At 41.7% G+C, this 22,195-nt stretch overlaps 1 protein-coding gene across 1 annotated transcript; it reads left to right on the top strand.

Annotated features, from left to right (window-relative positions):
• The first annotated feature begins 8,081 nt into the window (after positions 1-8,081).
• On the top strand, positions 8,082-21,970 carry unc93a (unc-93 homolog A). The gene is made up of 8 exons (XM_034162565.1): positions 8,082-8,208; positions 8,543-8,724; positions 10,232-10,461; positions 12,706-12,831; positions 14,239-14,450; positions 15,915-16,050; positions 19,771-19,902; positions 21,349-21,970. The coding sequence occupies exons 1-8, from the start codon at positions 8,119-8,121 to the stop codon at positions 21,633-21,635; spliced, it is 1,395 nt and encodes a 464-aa protein (XP_034018456.1). The 5' UTR covers positions 8,082-8,118; the 3' UTR covers positions 21,636-21,970.
• Positions 21,971-22,195: the final 225 nt, after the last annotated feature.

Here is a 22,195-nt window from a genome sequence, read left to right as displayed (position 1 = left end):
CTGGTTGACTCTTTCAAAAGAAGAATGACACAGTGAGCCCAAACTGCATTTCCTTTGTTAGTGAAATATAGTAAAACAAAGTACCACAAGTGTGTGACAGATACCATAGCTTACATTCCAAACTCAAAACTTACGTTAGATAGGAAGGAAAGCAGGAAAATTTAATTTACCACTTGTGGACAAAACCTCAAAACAATGACAAAGGAAAAAAAAAAGACACCTATTAAACTCCAAATGTTCAACAGACTGTTTAAGTTAAAGTACGGATGAGGGAGCTGTTTTCCCAAAGTACAATGAAAAAAAAGGAAGACATTGTCATGGGTCACATTTATTGTTTTGGTTTCTTCTTCACATGATTCCATCTTTAGCATAACTCCATGTTATCTGACTAGTAAAAGTAAGTCCCTTCAGCTGCTCCCTTATTTGCAAGGTGGATCTGCATGTTGATTTGGCACAAGTTTTACATCGGGTGCCCTTCCTGATGTAACTCCGCATTTGAACCAGGAACCTTGAACACTGCAACCAAGCACACTAACCACTTGGCCACCAGCAGTTATTGTTAATGTCATGGTCACATTTTGTTGTTTGGGTTTAATCTCCACATTGCCCTGTGACAATTCTACATGTCTTGTTATTGTTCTCTATATTCTCTGGTTAAATGTCGCTTGTGGTTAATTGTCTCTGTCTTATTGTCATTTCTGTGTTGGATTAGCCTGGCATGTCGTTATTCCTGTGTTTCAGTTTTCCTTGGCCTGCTTTTAGCTCCTTCTCTCTCTATCTGGTGTCTGGCTCCCTCTTGTGTCCTCTGTCTGAAGCTAGCCCACCTCACTTGTATTCCCTCAACTCAGTTGTCATTTTCTGTCACACAATATTTGTGTCTTCCTCTGTTCTGTTTTTGACTGGTTTGTTCAGCATTTACTCCCTGTTTCCGGTGTTTCATGTCTACTTCATGTTACTGCCTTGTTGTTACAGACCATTACTACTATCACACGTTCCTCATTCCTCTCCTACTGTTTTGGACTGATTAACTGGCATTACTGTTATTAGATTCTGCTTACTTATTTGGATAACCCTCTGCTGCCTCTCTTGAAAGAATATTGCCTGTGAGCCACAGACCAAAGGTGAGATTAGATATGGGAAAGGTCTTGCATAAACAAAATAAGTAAGTCCTTCAGCTGTCCTCTCATTTTTTTTTTTTTCCCACTCGGGGTTGTCACAGCAGATTCAAAGTAGATCTACATGTTGATTTGGCACACATTTTACGCCGGATGCCCTTCCTGATGCAACTTCACATTACATCGAGAAATGTGACAGGGGTGGGGTTTAAACCGGGAGCCTTCCACGCTGAAACCAAGCCACTTGGACAAATTTTCAGTGTAAAATAAAAAAATTAAAATGGTGTCTTAAAAACAATGAGTAGAGAGTCTTATTGTTGTTCAGCACCCTGACCATTTTTATCATTTGGGGTGACTTTATTTAAGAAAAAGGAGGTAAAGACATGCACTAATATCAGTTAACAGAATTATTCAGATCACATGAATCATCTGGATCTGGTGGCCAGAAAATATACGTGCTGAAGGTCTTCTATCTAACACTTGCTTCTAAAAATACACAAAAATGTCTGCTCCTCTGTCATTTCTGCAGTACAGGGAATACTTCAGCTGCCTACGTTTCCCACAGTCCTCAGCTGCAAACACAGAAAAGACTGTAATTTGCCTGTCTAATTACAACACTATTTAAAGCTGAGTGTCATTAAGGAGGACACAAAGCAGTGCGCGTTTATACAGAATACACGCCCGAGAACCAACTCACACACACCAAAAGGATCAGCTACAATAAAGCTGTCTGAGTCTGAAACAGCTCTGACAAGAGAGGAGAAAAAGAGAGGATTGAGAGATAAATGAGAGCAGACAAAAAGAGAGATGAATAATTCATGGGAGCTTTTCGGCCAGAGTTTGCGTTTGTTGTCTCTCTCCTTCACATTGCTATGAGTCGATATAAACACAAAATTGTGTCGAGATCATTTTACTTTTTTCACCCAAAAACTGCAATGCATCACTAGACACTGGGTGATCTGCATTAAACACGTGTCTAACCAAGTGCAGTGATAATAAGACTACTTCCAAATCTCCTGCTGTGAAACATGGGGTACCTCAGGGTTCTCTGCTAGGTCCTTTGTTATGTTTGCTTTATGTGTCACCTCTTAGGCAGATACTGTGAATCTATGGGACTACTTTTCATTGTTATGTCGATGACACTCATCTTGCTGTGCTGAGTGTCACTGACAGATATTCTCTCTCACGTTAAGATTTTAAAGGATCGTCTGGCTTCAGTGAAAAAGGTATACTGAGGCTGGAGTGTAAATGTCGTCTCTTTGGTGGTACCAGTTAGGACAACATGGGCTGTGGGTCTATGGACCAACTACATCACTGTACTTTAATCCAACTCAGCAAAACTACAGCAGATGAACTCCAGTTTCACAGTGTCAGTTCTGATCCAGGCAGTCAAAATTTGCCGATGAACAAATTTTTAGGAAATGATTTGGCATTAGAATTTTACACATTCCTATGAGATATGAAACATTTATATGATGACACCAGCACAGTCTCGGTGGATAAATACACACTAATCTGTCTGAAATCCCCCAAAATACAAACACTTAAGTTTAAGTAATTAAATTAAATTAACGACATGTATAAAATCTCCCAAATAGTAGGTTAGTCGCCTTGCTTGGGGGTTTTTGGGGATGTGTTGATCATCTCAGTGTTTCTCTTCTGTTGTCCCATAAAGTTACATCTTCTATGAAACAGATTTGTCCTTTAATTTGATCAAATCAAATCAAATTTATTTATATAGCGCCAAATCACAACAAACAGTTGCCCCAAGGCGCTTTATATTGTAAGGCAAGGCCATACAATAATTAGAGAAAAACCCCAACGGTCAAAACGACCCCCTGTGAGCAAGCACTTGGAGACAGTGGGAAGGAAAAACTCCCTTTTAACAGGAAGAAACCTCCAGCAGAACCAGGCTCAGGGAGGGGCAGTCTTCTGCTGGGACTGGTTGGGGCTGAGGGAGAGAGTCCACATGCTGTGGAGGGGAGCAGCATTTGATGTGTGAACAGCTGTAGATGTGATTTGCACGTGTATATTTTTAAAATAATATTCTGATGTATCTGCAAGCCAACAACAGATGAACCTTGACGGCACATCGTCGGCCTCTTGCACCTTAAACCAACAGTTTTCTTCCTTTTACCTGCTGACTAGGACATAAACAAATAAATACAAATAAAAACCTCTGGAAAGAGAGCTGATCTGCTCACCAGAAATTATTTTCAACCTTCTACATTTGTTCTGCCTCATACTTTCTAACCCACTCTGCAGTGTTCATTTCCTGACAAATAATCACTTTTTGGCACAACATCTGGAGCACAATAGACCGTTTATTGAGAACTGTTCTATCTTACATTCCTGGACACAGTGCCTACAAAAAAAATACACAAACGTGTGTGTGTGTGTGTGTGTATGATGGTGTTTCATCAAGCCACATGGTGGCTTGGTGGCTTCCCTCACCAGTCTACTTTGTCAGCACAGTTTTTAAGACAGTCTGCCGCCTGCTGAAAATCATGAATCAGTTGTTAACTACTGACACGGTTCCTGCTCATTTTGAGGCTGCTGTAGTCAAATAATTAGTCTTGAACCTGGGTTGCTGCTAGCTATTGACCTTTTTGTACTCTCTTTCTTAAAGGTTGTTGAAAAAAGTTAATACCGTTGATCATTGTACATTATTAAGTGAGATTTAAAAACATTTTGGTGTCTCCTTGCTGCCTCTCCTTTGGCTCCAATTTTGTCTGACAGGTCACAATGTGTTTTCCATAATCATGCTACATCTAAATATTCTGACTGAAATGTGGAGTGCCCCAAGGCTCTATGCTGGGCCCATTGTTATTTTTCAGTGCACACAGCACATTTGGGTCATTTTAATAGTAGCTATGGAATTATATTTTATTGCTATGTTGATAATATGTAACTTTACACGCCTGTTAGTGTAGGTGTGGACTCTCATACTAACAAACACTGGATGTCAAATTTCCTACTCTTGAAGTCTGAGAACATTAAAATGATGATCACTGGTCCTGCTTGACATAGATGTCAGTTCGTTCAATTAATGTAAGCAACGAATGCTTGTTTGAAGCATCGGGATGAAAAACTTTACGTCTAAGTGGTATTTTTTGATTAGAGCTTGTTTCTTGACTTGCACATATCAAAAATGACAGAATGCATTATTTTTAACTTGCATAAGATGTTGCATTTCGGCCTGTTCTCTTCATAGCAGATACTCAGATGGAATTGATTTTTGTAATGTACCACTGTCTGGCCTGACAAGCAACATAAAAATCTTTAATGCTCCAGATTGCAGCTGCTGCAGACAGTAAATGTTGCAGAATAAAACAGACTCTGCAAAAACACATTTAGTCACACTCGTGTTAAATTAAGTGAATCAACTCTTAAGAGTTATTTTATAGTACCATGGAGCTGATTTAGCACTGTTGGGAGCAGGACCAAAGGTACTCCTTGCAGAGTCTATTTTACTCCCCAGGACCAGAAAGTTTAACAAATCACAGTGGGGAGAATCAAGTGGGTAGTGCGCTATTTTTAATGCACAATAATTGATTTTTATTTTTGGATTCGTTTTATTTATCTATCTGGGATTTCATTTTGTTATTTTTGAAACTTTCAGCAGTGGTCATGTCTCATTTTGCTTCCAGTATGTTATACTGCCATCTAATGGCAAGACATAACATTCAACAAGCATTACGTTCCCGTTCCTCGGTTAACAGGCACTTTCACGGCTTCACATGTGAACAAGAAAAATATCCAGACTTTGACTTCCTGAACTCTGCCATCAGAAGTGTATCTACTAAACCCAGGTCCAACTTCATGGATATGCATCCCGTAAGGTCACAGTTTGAAGCCTTGTCCACACCTTGGAAAACCTAAAGAGGGCCTTGGCAAAGCTGCTCAAAGCACACAGATGGACCTACAACATACAGCTGACTGATACATGCACATGACAACCAAAGGAACATATACTGCAAGGCTGCTGAGGGGAACGGTAGACAGGTGAGTTTATTTCTCTGTGCACATACCTGCATTACTTTCTGTTAATAAACTCACCTGTCTACCGTTTTGCCGGGTTTTGCTGTCATTGATGTGTCTCCTTCTGGTGTCTGTGTGTGGGTTTGGAATTTTTATGTCTCTTTATTTCTCTGTGTACATACCTGCATTACATTCTGTTAATAAAGAGACATAAAAATTCCAAACCCACACACAGACACCAGAAGGAGACACACAGCAAAACCCAGCAAAACCTGCACTAAACACGGAAAACCCATAAGAATTCCCAGAACAAACTAACTGAGACACCTGACATGAGCCAAGTTTTTTCTTTAGTTTTTAACTATAGAACATTGCATGTGAAAGCAAATGATGTACAAACATCCTGCAAGGTGGGCAAACCCCTGGAACCTGAACACCGTCCACAGTCTGTTCTACCTGCTGTTCAACCTCCCACGACACCAAACCGAGAAGATATCTGAAGGGGACTGCAAACTGTACTGACAGTGTGTCCAACTTTTTATTATGTGAGCCAGGAAGAAAGAACAAGATCCACATGATAACAGTCTGACTGGGCCTCTTAAGCCAATGCCACCACTTCTCCAATACCAAATACACTGCCAGCAGGTCCCAATTTTCCATATTAGAATTGCTGTTACATACCGCAGAGAACCTCTTCTTGGAGAAGTCGTTGTTTTAATAGAACACTGGGATACAATATCCCTAACTCCCATGTCAGATGCAGTAACCTCAACAATAAACTGCTTGGATAGATCTGGCATTGTCAGGATTGGGGCAGAGCAGAACCATTGTTTCAACTGCTGAGATGCCACTGAAGCTTGGCATGAGTGGAAGTCAGTTGGTGTAATGGGGCAACAAAAGAACTGTCATTTACTGTATTAGGGTAGCCTAGTTCTAGAGGGTTCGGGGAGAGTCAATAATGTGTAAATGTGTTCAATGTGATTACGTGGGAGATGGAGCACAACACGGCCAGCAGTTGGCCATCCAGGGTATTTGCCTGGATGGACTCTCCCAGGGGCTCCAGGTGGAAGATAAGTCACTGAGCAAAATAATGATCAATAAAATGTTTGTCAGCACACCAAAGTCGATGAAAACCCCCAGCTCCCGAGGACTTGAGGCAAAGAGTAGGTCTGCTGGGATGACTGGGTGGATGGAGGATCTTGTGGTAGATTGGCTCATGAGATGTCCCCAATCTATTGGTGAGCCTGGCATTGGACGGTTGCCAATGAAGTGGCCTCAAGGGCTGCAGTAAATACATCAGACCAGCTGCATCTGAAACTGTCACTCCTTGAGGGTCATCTGCATGGGGTTCCTCCTGTGTCACTGTTGAAACCAGAACTGGTGTCCTCAGAGATGATGTGTTGGTTGATGGAGCAGATTACCATGGGCAGGGTTCTCAAGCCAAGCTTCTCCAAATTCCAGTTTTACAGGGACTGGTCAACGTTGGTGGCATTGGTCACTAGCTGCTAGAAATTTGTAGGCAGATCCAAAGATGCAAGGTGATGCTTTATCTGTTCGACCAGTCCATCCATGAAGGAGTTGCAGAGGGTGGCCAAGTTCTGCCCATTGTAGCTTCCTAAAGTTTAGTCGAGGCAACTGGACTGCTTGTTTAGCTGAGAAATGTTGCGCCACTCATCCAAGTGGCTTCATCAGTCATTACTCATCATTCACCATTCGACTGATGAAGCCACTTGAGTGGCGCAGCATTTCTCAGCTAAACAAGAAGTCCAGTTACCTTGACTAAACTTTAGGAAGCTTCTGAGCTTGGATGACTGAGAAGCTATTTCTGCTCACTGTCTGTAGCCAAGGTCTGGAACCTGAATGAATCAAGTACTTGCTTGGGACCTTGGCGTAAAGACAACAGGTCTGTCACGGCCTTGAGCCCTGGAGCACCACATTCAAAACCCCGCCTCATTTACTCAAGGAACTACTAGACAGAGCAACATATTACCTGTGATCCCACCCAGTCCCAAGCATGACTCATCAAGTGGGTCACTGCTTACAGTGACCCACTTACCCAAAGGGTCACTTGGGAGGCATCCTTTGGGTAAGTACTGGGCTTGTGGAATAAAGATCATTGTGCACAATGACAAGAACTTACATGTTGCTGGGTTTCCATCATGCTGCTCTAAGAACGTGCAACACGTCAGCTCTGAGGAGAAGGACTATACTTCATTGTTTGCCAACGTGGGCACTGAGGCTTGGTTTGTGCTGGTGAGACTGCTGGTCACTCAGCAGCCAGAGCTGCTTAACTGATGTCTCGTACAAAATTTGATGATCTTGGATTAATCCGGTTAGATCTGCAATCTGCTGCTCTTTGGTCATTGAGCTCCAGGTCCTGCACAGTCGGGGTGTTTTACACGGGTTCTGATATCACCAGACTGTACTGTACTGTTTGTTGCACAACTAGTGACCCCTTAGCAGAAAACAACGCCACATTCTGACTTCCAGAAAACAACATCAAATACTTGTTGTGGTCTGTCAAGTGTGATTGTTGGTAGCACAGGTGTGGGTTTGATACACAGAAAATCAGTTCAGAAGGCAACCGTGTCCACGGGGGCTCCAGCAAACAGGAATCAAACCACATACAGGTGAAAGTCTGGAGGGGATCCACCACAGCAACAAGACACGTGCACAGTGACGCAACAACACATGCTGACAGCACAAGACACAGACATGGATAACAGGAAAAGAACTTTACTGTCAAATGGTCTTTAATGAGTGAAGAAGGGCGGCCGTCTGTCATATGCCGTATGACATATATGGCAGTTGAGTCAAAGTTCGGAAACCAGGCCTCCAGATAAGAGATTGTCCCGCTGATCCTTCCAGTGTTTGGACTTTGTTCTGGACTTTTTTTCTGTTTGTCTGTTTCTTTTTGAGAACTGAACAGCTGCAGCCTGAAGCTGCTTTTAAATAAATACTACCACTCAGTATTTGCAGTTCCTCCCTTTAACTTTTGGTAATTTGTTTTTGAGACGCCGTCATGATCAGCCGTAACTTTAAGAACGTGCTGGTGGTCTCCATCAGCTTCCTGTCTCTGTTCACGGCTTACGGAGGCCTGCAGAGTTTACAGGTAAGACTCGTTCCTGCAAACTTTTCAGAAACGCTGAATTATTCCTCAACACCTTTTAAATGTTGAGATTGTTTTTTAAGAACCAAATTTCACTATTTATTTAAAACTGGCATACTGCAAATAGCAAGTGCTATTACAATGTTATGAGAAAATAATTAGCGTTATTAATAAATAATAATAAAGAGACTACTTTTAAAGTTCCTTTTGTGCATAATTTAGTTTGTTCTGGCGTGTCAGGTGTGTCAAATGAACACAAAGAATACAGCACACAGTTCATGAAGCATGTGATGTTTTCATCGTGTATGATGTCATTTAAGTGCCCTTCCCTCCACAGAGCAGCCTGAATGCGGAGGAAGGGATGGGCGTGGCATCGCTGAGCGTCATTTACGCTTCCATCATTGTCTCCTCCATGTTTCTGCCTCCGATCATGATCAAGAATCTGGGCTGTAAATGGACCATTGTTGCCGGAATGGCTTGCTACGTGTCCTACTCCTTTGGAAATCTCTACCCTGGGTGGTAATCAAATGCAGAATTAATCAATCATACAAACTTGAAAGGCACTCAGAATCCATGAGTCCACCGAGGCTCTGTCTTGAAAGTCATGTCAAGTCTGGGGGCACCATGGAACTACGCTGGCTCCTGGGTGGTTGCCATCCAGGCAGACTAGTAGTCCATCTTCACCTCTCAGAAGTAACTAAGTAGGTGATACGAGAACAGTCCCTTGGCCTTCTCCTCCTCTTCGGGTGCTTTTGGGCCAGAGTCCTCTCGAGCAGGCACACTGCTCGGCAAAAGTTGGGAAAAGGCTGAGTTTTGTTTTATTTTATGTCTTTTCACCTGGAGTTCAGTGGGCTCCAAGTTACCTCAGCCCCACCTGCACTTGGCTCAGGATGGCGCAATCGAGGCACAAACACCATCCTCAACTCCTGATATGTCAGAGTGAGTGTTTCTGTACCTGCACCGAGTCAAATGTAAGGTGGCCGAGAAGGTCAGGAGTCCAACTGAGCTCCAGAAAAGTTGAAATAATTTAAAAACTTGCACAAGTTTAATCAAGATAATCTGTACTGAGCAGCATGCCAACTTCCCCCAGACACACACGAGGGCTGTGCCAAGGTGCTGCTCGAGATAACCTGTTGCCTCACGTGGCAAGTTGCAAGAGCTGCTTAAGGGAGGAACTCGGGTGAATCCACAGTAAGGGTTAGTTGGAGCGTGAGATTTACAGACAGATCGGGGTTGCATCTGAAGTCCTGTGGACATTATTCAGGACTTGTACCAGACGGGGAACTCTTGACTGACCAGTCGATTTGTGCACCTATCCTCACCTATGGTCATGAACTGTGGACAATGACAGAGAGAATAATCAATCAATCAATCAATCAATCAATTTTTTTATATAGCGCCAAATCACAACAAACAGTTGCCCCAAGGTCAGAGAATCAAGGGGCGGAAATCAGATTCTTCTATTGGGTATCTGGGCTTACAGTCCTGGACAGGGAGAGAAGCTTGACTATCCAGGAGGGACCTGAAGTAGAGCCACTGCTTCACTGCATGAAAAGGAGCCACCTGATGTGGTTCAGGGATCTGTTGAGGATGCCACCTGGTCTCCTCACTAGGGAGGTCTTCCAGGCACGTCAAACTGGGAGGAGATCCTGAGGAAGACCCAGGACCCACAGGAGGAATTACATTTCTTTCCCAGCTGGCTTGGGAACGCCTCGGGATCCTCCAGGAAGAGTTATAAGACTTTGCCACGGATAGAGACCTGTGGGATGAACATCTTGGTCTGGTGCCACCGTGACTCAGACCTGGATAAAGTGGGAGAATATGAATGAAGGTCCAGCTCTGGGTTTAATCCAGATCCACCCAAAGAGAGAAGGAGAGATTTGCAAAAGAACCACAGAAACACCTTTAAATTTGTGTAATAAAACACTGTTTTTCAACACATTATTTAATTCTATAGAGCTAATATATAAATACTCCGATAACTTTATCACTTCCTGTTTGATGTCGGTTTTGCTCCATCATACAGGTACACCCTGATGCCGACCTCAGTGATCCTGGGTTTGGGTGGCTCTCCTCTCTGGTCAGCAAAATGCACCTACCTGACCATCTCTGGGAACCTGCAAGCTGCCCGCGAGGGCAAAAAGGGCTCCGATATCATCAATCACTACTTTGGCGTCTTCTTTTTCATCTTTCAGTCGTCTGCCGTGTGGGGAAACCTCATGTCGTCACTCATCTTTGGACAAGACCCCAAAGTCGGTGAGAAGGTCACACGAATGTTTCAGTAAAGTAAGACCGAGTGGAAGTGTGGAAAGATGGTAACGACACTCACCAGAACAATAAATAAAAACACTAAAACAACACTGACAACCAAACGTACTGCTCATTAAGGCAAATATCAGCTGTATTTTCCCCAAATATAACTCCTGGTTTGGGAGGTTCTGCTGCTTATACTCCAGTGCAAAAATTTAGCATTTGTTAATAATATTAATAATAATAATAATAATAATAATACAGACAACTTAATGTTTCCAGTACACCTAACCTGTGTGTCTTTGCATGTGGGAGGAAGCCACAGCACCCGGAGAGAACCCACACAAACATGGGGAGAACACACAAACTCCACACAGAACGGCCACAGATGGGAATCGAACCCATGACCTTCTTGCTGTGAGGCCACAGTGCTAACCACTAAGTCACCGTGCTGCCCTGCATCAAATAACATGCAATATATTGTCCAGCACACATTTATTTGTCTATCTTGCTTGTTTTAGATATTTAGAAGTCCTTATGGCACACACCACAAGCTGAGATCTTCTTGCATAAATCCACTGTTCACTTGTCCAGCTGTGTCCGCCTGTTATTTAAGCCCTCACAGTCTCACAGCTCACTGCCAGATTATTGTCTTTGTGCACTTTCCAGCCTTTGTTCACAGCCCTGTTTTTGTATTTTTGCTCTGTGTTTTTGACTGCACCTTTTGCCTTATCCCTGATGTCTGTGCTTGCTTGTGCCACTGAACCCTGCTCGTTAATGACTGCATTTTGTCTGATCCCGATTGTAACTCTGCTCCTCTGACTGACCGCATGCGTACTGTACTCGTGCCTGAAATAAAGACCATGTTATCTCTTACACCAAAGCCAAGTCTGGGAGTCTGCATTGCAGGTCCAACCGCTCCAGGTGCCGGGCACTCGCCTGGCCTGACAATATCAAAGTGTAGGTCTGAACATATATAGAAGTGCAGGTCTGAACATACAACGAACTGTAGGTCTGAACGTATATCAAAGTGTAGGTCTGAATGTATATCAAAGTGTAGGCCTGAACGTATAATGAACTGTAGGTCTGAACGTATAACGAACTGTAGGTCTGAACGTATATCGACCTGTTAGTCTGAACATATATCGAAGTGCAGGTTTGAACTTATATCGACCTGTAAGTCTGAACGTATATCGAAGTGCAGGTCTGAATGTATATTAAACTGTAGGTCTGAATGTATAACGAAGTGCAGGTCTGAACATATAACGAACGGTAGGTCTGAACGTATATCAAAGTGTAGGTCTAAATGCATAACAAACTGTAGGTCTAAATGTATAACAAACTGTAGGTCTAAATGTATATTGAACTGTAGGTCTGAACGTATGTTGAAGTGTAGTTCTGAACGTATGTTGAAGTGTAGTTCTGAACATATATCGACCTGTAAGTCTGAACGTATATCGAAGTGCAGGTCTGAATGTATACTGAACTGTAGGTCTGAATGTATAATGAAGTGCAGGTCTGAACATATAACGAACGGTAGATCTGAACGTATATCAAAGTGTAGGTCTAAATGTATAACAAACAGTTGGTCTAAACGTATTACAAACTGTAGGTCTAAACATATATTGAACTGTAGGTCTGAACGTATGTTGAAGTGTAGGTCTGAACATATATCGACCTGTAAGTCTGAACGTATATCGAAGTGTAGGTCTGAAAGTATATCGAAGAGTAGGTCTAAACGTATTACAAACTGTAGATCTAAGGTATAACAAACTGTAGGTCTGAACGTATATTGAACTGTAGGTCTGAACGCATATCGAAGAGGTACGTCTGAATGTATGAGGAACGGTAGGTCTGAACGTATATCATAGTGTAGGTCTGAAAGTATATCGAAGTGTAGGTCTGTGTGAACACTGAATTGTTGACTGTCATAAGATATATATGATTTATTGTTCATTTCAGAGTAAGTAATATTCTGAAAAATGTGTCTTCATCACAAAACTGTTCTGGAATGGACGTCTTTTCAACACTTCATTAGTGGGAATGAAACACGGGTGTTTAAACTGCAGCACCACTTTACTGAGAGCAGGAATTGACCTGATAAATTCTGTTCTCCCATCGTGCTTCAGTGGTGCTCAGAGTCGCTGATAAACACAAAAAGAATTTACGTGATGATAACGATGGCGTTTGTTTGTTTTGACGTTGGGCAGAGGTTTTCCATGTGATGTTGATTGTTTGGTTTCCTGATAGCTGACATTCCGGAGGCTCAGCTGCAGATGTGCGGAGCAGCAGACTGCGGTCTGAACATCACCTCCAACTCCACCTTTTCAAGACCTGAAGATAAGCTCGTGTGGACACTTGTTGGATGTTACATCGGTGAGATCTTCTTCGGTTTGCTTCCATCATAACGGGTTCCATAACGGTTTCACAGAATTGGACTGAATCGTTTGTCTCGGTATTGATTTAACAGAGTGATGCAACACAACATTCACACTTCAGTGAAACAACTTCATTAATCTGCAGTGGAAAATATAAAACTTTTGTCAAACCACATAATCAGCTAGAACGAACATTGACTGAACTTAGATCCTCATTGAGGTCTTTGATCCCGATTTTTGATATTGATTTATGATCTCTATCCTGATTTTACTGAACACTGTCGGATGATCATTGATCAGTGTTGCTGACGTTTGATCTCAACTTTTGATACTAATGATGTCTAATCCTCATTGCTCAATACTGATACAGATTGCAAACCTTTGATCCTGCTATTTGTTATTGATTAATGATGCCTGATCCTGACTGATGAACTTTGATTCTCATTTTGGATCTTTGACCACAACATTTGATATTAATAGAAGATGTCTCATCCTGATTACTGAAATTTGATCCTAATTCTGGACCTTTGATCCTGACATTTGATATAAATTAACAATGTCTCATCTTGATTACTGAACTTTGATCACCATTTCAGACCTTTGATCCTGACATTGTATATCGATTAACAAATGATTCTGATTACTGAGCTTCGATTCTCAGTGTGGACCTTTGGTGAAATCTTGATCCAGAATCCAGAATCCTGATTCAGATCCGGATCACCTCTAAAATTTAATGGAGTCTTCCATACCCTAATATCTGTCTGTGGTGATTTTTTTTTCAAAATCTGTGCAGTAGTTTTGACATAATCCAACTAACAGACAGACAAATAGATAAACGCTCATGATTTTATTATGTCCTTGCCGGACATAATAATAATAATAGTAATAATAATAATAATAATAATCACAATAATAATCACAATAATAATCATAATCATAATAACCACCATCCGCTGATTTTCTGAAAAAATATTTAATAATTTTTTCTGAAATTTTGACTACCTGGCCATGGTAAGTTGGCCTTTTCCAGTTTAATCCACTTATGCTTAATGCCACTTTCCCCATATTTGATCAAAATCCTCTTTTTCCAAAGGACTTCAGGTTCTCTTGAACCTGTCTGTTATTGTTGACCTATTCAAGAAAGGATTTTTTTCAAGCTAATTCTAGCCTGTCTAAAACTTTTGCACACTAGTGTGTATATTTGCATCCTATTTGTTTGTAGAAAATATTTTCATTCAATGTTTGCTCACAGACAGATATGTTGGATAATAACTTTTCATTTTTAACTAATCTCTGGAGGAGACACCAGCTGGATGCTCTTCAGTCAGTTTGGTGACATTGATCGATCCGCTCGATCGATCGACTCTCTCACAGTTGCTCTTTCCTCTCGTTTGTCGTGTGACAGGGGTGGGCGTGCTGGCCATGATTATCATGGCAGTGTTTCTGGAAAATATTGACCAGGCTCAGACAAGTGAGTTTCGTGGGAACCGAGAACCGTTCTGGCAAACGTTCTTGGCTACGTTCAGACTGCTGAAGGACTGGAGGCTGGTAACCCTCATCCCGCTCACCATGTACAGCGGGTTCGAACAGAGCTTCCTCACCGGAGAGTACACCAAGGTGACAGAGAGACGAGTGCAGGCACTGAAGTCCTTTTCATCTGTGTGTGTGAATCCATGAACAAACTGATCTCTGAGGTCTGTCAGAGGCTAAGCCACGCCCACTTTAGATAAATCTAATTAAGAACATCAGAAGGGAAGAGTAAGTGTGTCATTAAGCCACAGTTTAATGAGAGCATAGACCAGGTCCCATCTGGGAGCATGCACTGGTGCCGTGTATTGGCGAATTCACCAAAGTACGGAATGACCTTGGGTGCCAGATGGCAACCACCCAGCAGACAACTGGTCAACTCCTACCTGGTAAAAGTAACCATTGATCTGCTGCAGTCAGGTGTGTCCTTGGTCTTCTTCACTCATTGGGGTCTTCAACATTGAGGCACCTGTGTGCTGGATCATGTACAGAGAAACGCACCACATGGACAAACTGTTTTAGCAGGCACTCCCTCAAAATGGAAGTGATCCTCCTCATCTGAGTCTCCCTACATAACCGTTCATGTGACACAAAATCTTTCTAGAGGTATTCAAGGATCCTGCAAAGAGACCTGGCACAAAAGACAACCTGTCTTTATGTCAATGGTTAGTGTCCAAGTCTCACAATCATAAGGTGAGCACTGTGACTACAAAGACTTGGACCTTCATTCTCCTGCAAAGATATCAGCAAAACCAAACACTTCCATCCGGCAACCTCATGACTCCTTACAATCTTCCCAGGCAAATCTCGATCTCATAAGACGAGAACCCAGAGACATGAACATCACTACCGAGATAAGTGAATGTCTCCAGAAGTTCAATACATTGACTACATACAGACAGACTTCTGATGGCAGGGTTCAGGAAGTCATCGAAAGCCTGGATAGTCTTGATCCAGAACCAGACACTCAGATTCCTCATTCAGCTTCTGAAGTGGAACAATCAGGGCATCCAAAGACCACAACATCACCCATAAAGCCAAGGCCATTAAAACCTTTCTCACTGATAAAAGCAACAAAGTCAACAGTTTCTGCAACCCAACCCAACACCCAGTCCATGGATGCACTGAACAACAGAGGAGCCAGGACACATCCCTGAGGAACACCAGTTTTCACTGAGAAAATTCAGACGTGGCAGTCAGCTGAACGTGCAGTGATCCTACACATAAGAAAGATTTAGTAAAGTGAGGAAAAAAAGCAACTACCTAAACAGGACTTTGCAGAGGAGCAGCAGCTTAGATTCCAAGGTAGCAAAATGGAGAAAGACACAAGTGGACAACAGGAAACATAAGATATAGAAGCAGTAGAAGAAAAAAAAAGTGGGGGAGGGTTGAAAGAGTGATGGCCTTGACAAACTGATACTCTTCACTTCTAAAGCCCAGATTTAACATGTTGATGTCGGGCTCAAACTGGCGACCCTCTGGATACAGGTGTGTTTCTCCAACCTTTTAAACAATTTAATATGCAGTTCTTAAAAATGTTTTGTCTCCTTGCAGAACTATGTGACGTGCGCATTGGGGATTCATTTTGTTGGATTTGTGATGATGTGTTTTGGTGCCTCCAATTCCGTTTGCTCCTTTTTCTTCGGAAGACTCCCCAGATACACTGGCAGAGCTGCACTCTTCCTCCTGGGTAAAACAGTGTTTGTCGATTAAAAAATACCTCACTGAGATTTCAACAATTTTCACAGTTTTGTTACTTTAAATCTCTCTCTCTCTCTCTCTCTCTATATATATAGTTAGGAAAAATTACCTAAAGACTCTCTGACACAGATAACAAATGAGACACCAGGGAAAACAGGTTTCAGTTTTAAGATCTTTTTGTTATTTAAAGCTTTAAAAGGTACATGTCATACAGAGTATAGGTCTGAAGACAAGTACAAGTACATTCAGTTTTCATGCCACTTATATACAGACCCAAGGTGTGCTTAAGTTCCTTGAATGAAATTATTTGATAGCATAAGACAGTCAGTCTCCAAGTCCATTCCTGATCGTTCATCATGCACTGATTACATAATGTCTCGCCTCATCACATAGCATAAGACAATCAGTCACACAGTCCATTTCTGCTTCTTCCTTCGTCATGCACTGATGAAAGAATGTCTTGCCTCATCATTATTATGTGTGCTCTTAGTATATTCCATCTTCCATGGCATTGCTCTGTAATACAGCCTTTGACAGATAAAACACTTTAATACACTGAGTGTTAAATGCTATCACAGCAACTTAATAGTACAGCAGGAATAAAATGGCAAATTATTAGTCACAAGACAATTATAACGGTAAATATATTTAACATTAACTTTTCTAATGTGTACTTTAATGATAGTCTGGCCTATACGTAGGTACTGTGAGGAGGGAGAATCTCTGAACTTTTCCATAGTGAATTGTGGTGTTCCCCAGGGATATCGTCTGGTTCTTACTCTGTTCCGTGCTTGAATGGACTGGGTTTTGGGTTGGGCTGTGGAAACCAACAGTGCCTTTGTTGCTAAGGACAGGATTACATATCTTGAATCACTGAGAAAACTGGAGCTGTTTGTAGAGGGCTTTAGAGACGTTGGTGCTAACAAAGGGGGCAGCAGGTGGACCTGAAAATGTTGCAAGTTTCCTGAAGTGTGAGGAGGGCGGACAGAATCAGGAATGCACACAGAGTGCAGAGTGCAGGCAGGACAGACTGGAGGCAGATTGGAGTCAATAAGGTGAGTCTGACATGGTTTGGATACAGGCAGAAGAAACACAGGGTATACAGAGAGAAGAATACTGAGGATGGAACCACCAGGCAGGTGGAGGAGGAGGAGGCCAAAGAGGACTTTTAGATGTGAGATGCAGGTGTTCGGTGTGACAGAAGATGATGCAGAATACAGGGTGAGATGGAGGCTGGTGGTTTGCTGGCGTTCCCTAGTGGCAGCAGCAAGTACATGGAGGGAGCTGATGTTTTCAGTGACAAAAAAAAAAAAAAAAAAAAATAATTTTGAAACGGAAAGTAAAAGTTTTGGATGAAGTTTTGATGTCTGGTGACAAAAAAGTAAAATTCTCATAAGGCAGGGACACAACAGTTTATTTTTGGATTTGGATTTTCTATATAAGTTAAAATTCTCAAATGAATAAATGGTTGAGACCTTGTTGCACATTTGAGCAGCTTTTGTCGCCATCCAGTGGCTCATGTGAACATTTCAGGGCTTCTTGTACATTCCCAACATGAAACCCAAAATTCAGTAATAAAAAGGGCATTTATAAATGTCAGAAATATGATATATATATATATATATATATATATATATATATATATATATATATATATATATATATATATATATTCTTTTCTACTTTTTTTTTTTTTACTAATAGCCCAATTTCATAGCCTTAAGAGTGTACATATCATGAATGCTTGGTCTTGTTGGATTTGTGAGAATCTACTGAATCTACTGGTACCTTGTTTCCCATGTAACAATAAGAAATATACTCAAAACCTGGATTAATCTTTTTAGTCACATAGCACTACTATTATTCTGAACACTACTGTATATATATTGGCAGGCAAAGCTTTGACCTCCCAGTATTAAGGTATATAAATTTTGATTTTGAGAGTTTTACAGTTCTTGAGTTTTAACATACACTCAACAAAAATATAAACGCAACACTTTTGGTTTTGCTCCCATTTTGTATGAGATGAACTCAAAGATCTAAAACTTTTTCCACATACACAATATCATCATTTCCCTTAAATATTGTTCACAAACCAGTCTAAATCTGTGATAGTGAGCACTTCTCCTTTGCTGAGATAATCCATCCCACCTCACAGGTGTGCCATACCAAGATGCTGATTAGACACCATGATTAGTGCACAGGTGTGCCTTAGACTGCCCACAATAAAAGGCCACTCTGAAAGGTGCAGTTTTATCACACAGCACAATGCCACAGATGTCGCAAGATTTGAGGGAGCGTGCAGTTGGCATGCTGACAGCAGGAATGTCAACCAGAGCTGTTGCTCGTGTATTGAATGTTCATTTCTCTACCATAAGCCGTCTCCAAAGGCGTTTCAGAGAATTTGGCAGTACATCCAACCAGCCTCACAACCGCAGACCACATGTAACCACACCAGCCCAGGACCTCCACATCCAGCATGTTCACCTCCAAGATCGTCTGAGACCAGCCACTCGTACAGCTGCTGAAACAATCGGTTTGCATAACCAAAGAATTTCTGCACAAACTGTCAGAAACCGTCTCAGGGAAGCTCATCTGCATGCTCATCGTACTCATCAGGGTCTCGACCTGACTCCAGTTCGTTGTCGTAACCGACTTGAGTGGGCAAATGCTCACATTCGCTGGCGTTTGGCATGTTGGAGAGGTGTTCTCTTCAAGGATGAATCTCGGTTCACACTGTCCAGGCCAGATGGCAGACAGCGTGTGTGGCGCCGTGTGGGTGAGTGGTTTTCTGATGTCAATGTTGTGGATCGAGTGGCCCATGGTGGTGGTGGGGTTATGGTATGGGCAGGCGTCTGTTATGGACGAAGAACACAGGTGCATTTTATTGATGGCATTTTGAATGCACAGAGATACCGTGATGAGATCTTGAGGCCCATTGTTGTGCCATACATCCAAGAACATCACCTCATGTTGTAGCAGGATAATGCACGGCCCCATGTTGCAAGGATCTGTACCCAATTCTTGGAAGCTGAAAATGTCCCAGTTCTTGCATGGCCGGCATACTCACCGGACATGTCACCCATTGAGCATGTTTGGGATGCTCTGGACCGGCGTATACGACAGCGTGTACCAGTTCCTGCCAATATCCAGCAACTTTGCACAGCCATTGAAGAGGAGTGGACCAACATTCCACAGGCCACAATTGACAACCTGATCAACTCTATGCAAAGGAGATGTGTTGCACTGCATGAGGCAAATGGTGGTCACACCAGATACTGACTGGTATCCCCCCCCCAATAAAACAAAACTGCACCTTTCAGAGTGGCCTTTTATTTTTAATGTCTCAGTAAAAAAAAAAAAAAAAAACGAGAACATTTTGCTTTTATTATTTAATGAGATAAATTTGTTCTCATTCAAAATAACATTTTCAATTTTGCATATAAAAGAAGCCTGCTTTTTTTTTTTTAGTGTAGTGTAAATTTGATTTCATAAGATCAAAATTTCAAAAAGCAAGTATTTCTAATCCCTGTAAGAGACACATTTAAGGACGTTATAACGGTTTAAGAAAGCTACTTCTTTAATTTATATCTGGCCTCAGCTTTTCTGGGGTGGGGGTTTGATTTGCACAATAGACTTAGAGCTGTTTTGTTTCATCATAAGCCTGAACTGAACTCACTGCTGCCCTCTTCTGGTTGTGTCTTTGCAGCGGCACTGACGAACTTCGCGTGCATCATCGCATTGTTGTTCTGGAGGCCTCATCCCAACCAGCTGCCCATCTTCTTTGTGTTTTCCGCTCTGTGGGGACTGGCAGATGCCATCTGGCAAACTCAAACCAATGGTAAGAAACTCCCATCAGCCCCCTCTGCAGTGAACTTCTCTCCTGAGCTTCTTGTCCGCCTCAATCATTCCTCCCCACAATAATCACCAAAACTCTACATCCATTTGACTCCACACAGAATTTGAACCCGGGACAACAAACACACACACACACACACACACACACACACACACACACACACACACACACACACACACACACACACACACACACACACACACACACACACACACACACACACACACACACACACACACACACACACACACACACACTTCAAATGACCTTCTGACCCCCAAAACCAATAGACTTTGATACTAAAACCATTCTATATTCTAAATATTCCAAGTTGATAAATTGACCAGTTTTCCAGCTAATGTATGGAAATCGAGGGCTAGCAGATGTCACATTTATGCAACCTTGATGAGCTTTGGGTGAAGATCCAATCAGCAGTATCAGATGAAGGTTTTCATACAAAAAAATAGAAGCAATGTTATTGGGTTATTTTAATGCAGTTTTGCAATCTTGTTGAAAAATGCATCAACATCCCTGGAAAAGTTGTCCTCTTGAAAGCAGCATACATTACTTTAAAATCTCAGTGTATGTTTTTGCATCAATGCTGCCACCTCAGAAGGGTAAATTACCTTTGCTAAAGGCAGTGACAAAAAGTGTTACCATGACAGACCTTGGCTTTTGGACAGTAACACAAGGGTTATTGTAGTGCTCGGCAAAGGTTTCCCAAAATAATTCTTTGCCCACATGGTTATATCAGCTATTGATGAATTCCTCTAAGGCTCTTTGAATAGTAATGGCTCATTGTTATTCCTCTCAGGGTAATGATGAGGCATAACTGGCCTTCGTTTTGGGGCCGCCCTGACTTGCTGATGCCGGATGGCCTTCATTCTACAGAAGGCACCGCCATCTTGTCTGCGAACATAGATAGAGCTCTACAAGGAGGGTAACATTAAGATTTTACAGCAGGCCACGGAGCAGGTGATTAGAGACCCTACAAAAGCTTATGACAAATGTGGGTGTGGAATCCACTAGCTTAGCAGGGAAATTAGTGCAGAAAACCCACTGTGGTGATGGTGGATTTTCAGGGAGGGAAATTTATCAAGTTGAGACTGTGGCCTGCTTCCGTAGACATGTCCTTAAAAATCATAGCGGGACATGTTTTGCAAACTTAATAGCTAAATACTTAACTGGCCCTGTCTCAACTTTTCTGTAATGTGTTTCAGGCCTTAAATGCAGGGATGTATATTAACATGTGAAATGAAATTGACCAGACAAAACATGAAATGTCTTTGCTTCATGCTGTCTGCAACAAAACAGAAGACAGTAAATGTAAAAATCAAAGCAGGTTCTTTTTTTGTTTTCTAATTTTGGGTTTGTTCAAATCACATCATCAGTAAATATGAATCTACACCAGCTGTCTCTGTTCTGCAGCTCTGTACGGCGTCCTGTTCCCCAGACACAAAGAAGCTGCCTTCGCCAACTACAGGATGTGGGAGTCTCTGGGATTTGTGATCACCTTCGCCTACAGTACCTTCTTGTGTCTGGAGTACAAACTGTACATCGTGCTGGCTGTTCTGCTGCTGACCATCATCACCTACCCCATCGTCGAATACAACGAACACAAGAATCCCACACCGCCCATCGAAACTGACAACAGCAAACCCAAGGAGACGATCAAAGTCGAAGGAGGAAAAATCATTTGCCAGATGGAATTCTAAAGAAATTCCATAGTATTCAGCTATGAGTCCAGTAGTTTTTGCACATCAACTCATGTAGTAATATCAAAATAAATAAAATAATAATTACAATGCTGCAATCGGACAACAATCAGTTTGTATTAATTATTGCCAGCCAATCAAGTTCAATTACAACAGTATTAAGAAAATAAAGCTGGTGCTTAAAATAAAAAATGGCAAATTACTGAAAAATACTGTATTTAAGAAATAATAAAAAAATTAACTAATCTGCTGGAATGTAAGAATTTTATTTATACTATTTTAATGTAGCTTTTTACTGCTCAGTATTATGAACAAATTTTACTGGCATGAAACATAAAAAAAGGACTTTTGCTTTAGTTCTTTAAAAAAATTGTTTTATGACAGCATAAATAAATAAATGTCATGCTTATTCCAATTAAGGGTCACGGGGAACCGGAGCCTGACCCAACGACCATTAGGAGGAGAGATCAGGTCCACCCTGGACAGGACACCAGTCCATCAAAGGACATCATGCTTTTTAAAACCATTTTAAATCAATTTTCAAGAAATAGCCAATCTTA

The sequence above is a fragment of the Thalassophryne amazonica genome, chromosome 21 (genome assembly GCF_902500255.1).
Source record: "Thalassophryne amazonica chromosome 21, fThaAma1.1, whole genome shotgun sequence".
Classification (NCBI taxonomy): Eukaryota; Metazoa; Chordata; class Actinopteri; order Batrachoidiformes; family Batrachoididae; genus Thalassophryne; species Thalassophryne amazonica.
The sequence above is the reverse complement of the archived record's forward strand: the minus strand, read 5'-3'. Positions and strand labels throughout refer to the sequence as shown.

Excerpts from the sequence above, each read along its gene's own strand:
- unc93a (XM_034162565.1), top strand. The coding sequence starts at position 8,119 with ATGATCAGCCGTAACTTTAAGAACGTGCTGGTGGTCTCCATCAGCTTC. Across the intron at positions 10,462-12,705 it reads TGGACAAGACCCCAAAGTCG|CTGACATTCCGGAGGCTCAG; the intron begins GTGAGAAGGTCA and ends GTTTCCTGATAG. Across the intron at positions 14,451-15,914 it reads TCACCGGAGAGTACACCAAG|AACTATGTGACGTGCGCATT; the intron begins GTGACAGAGAGA and ends GTCTCCTTGCAG.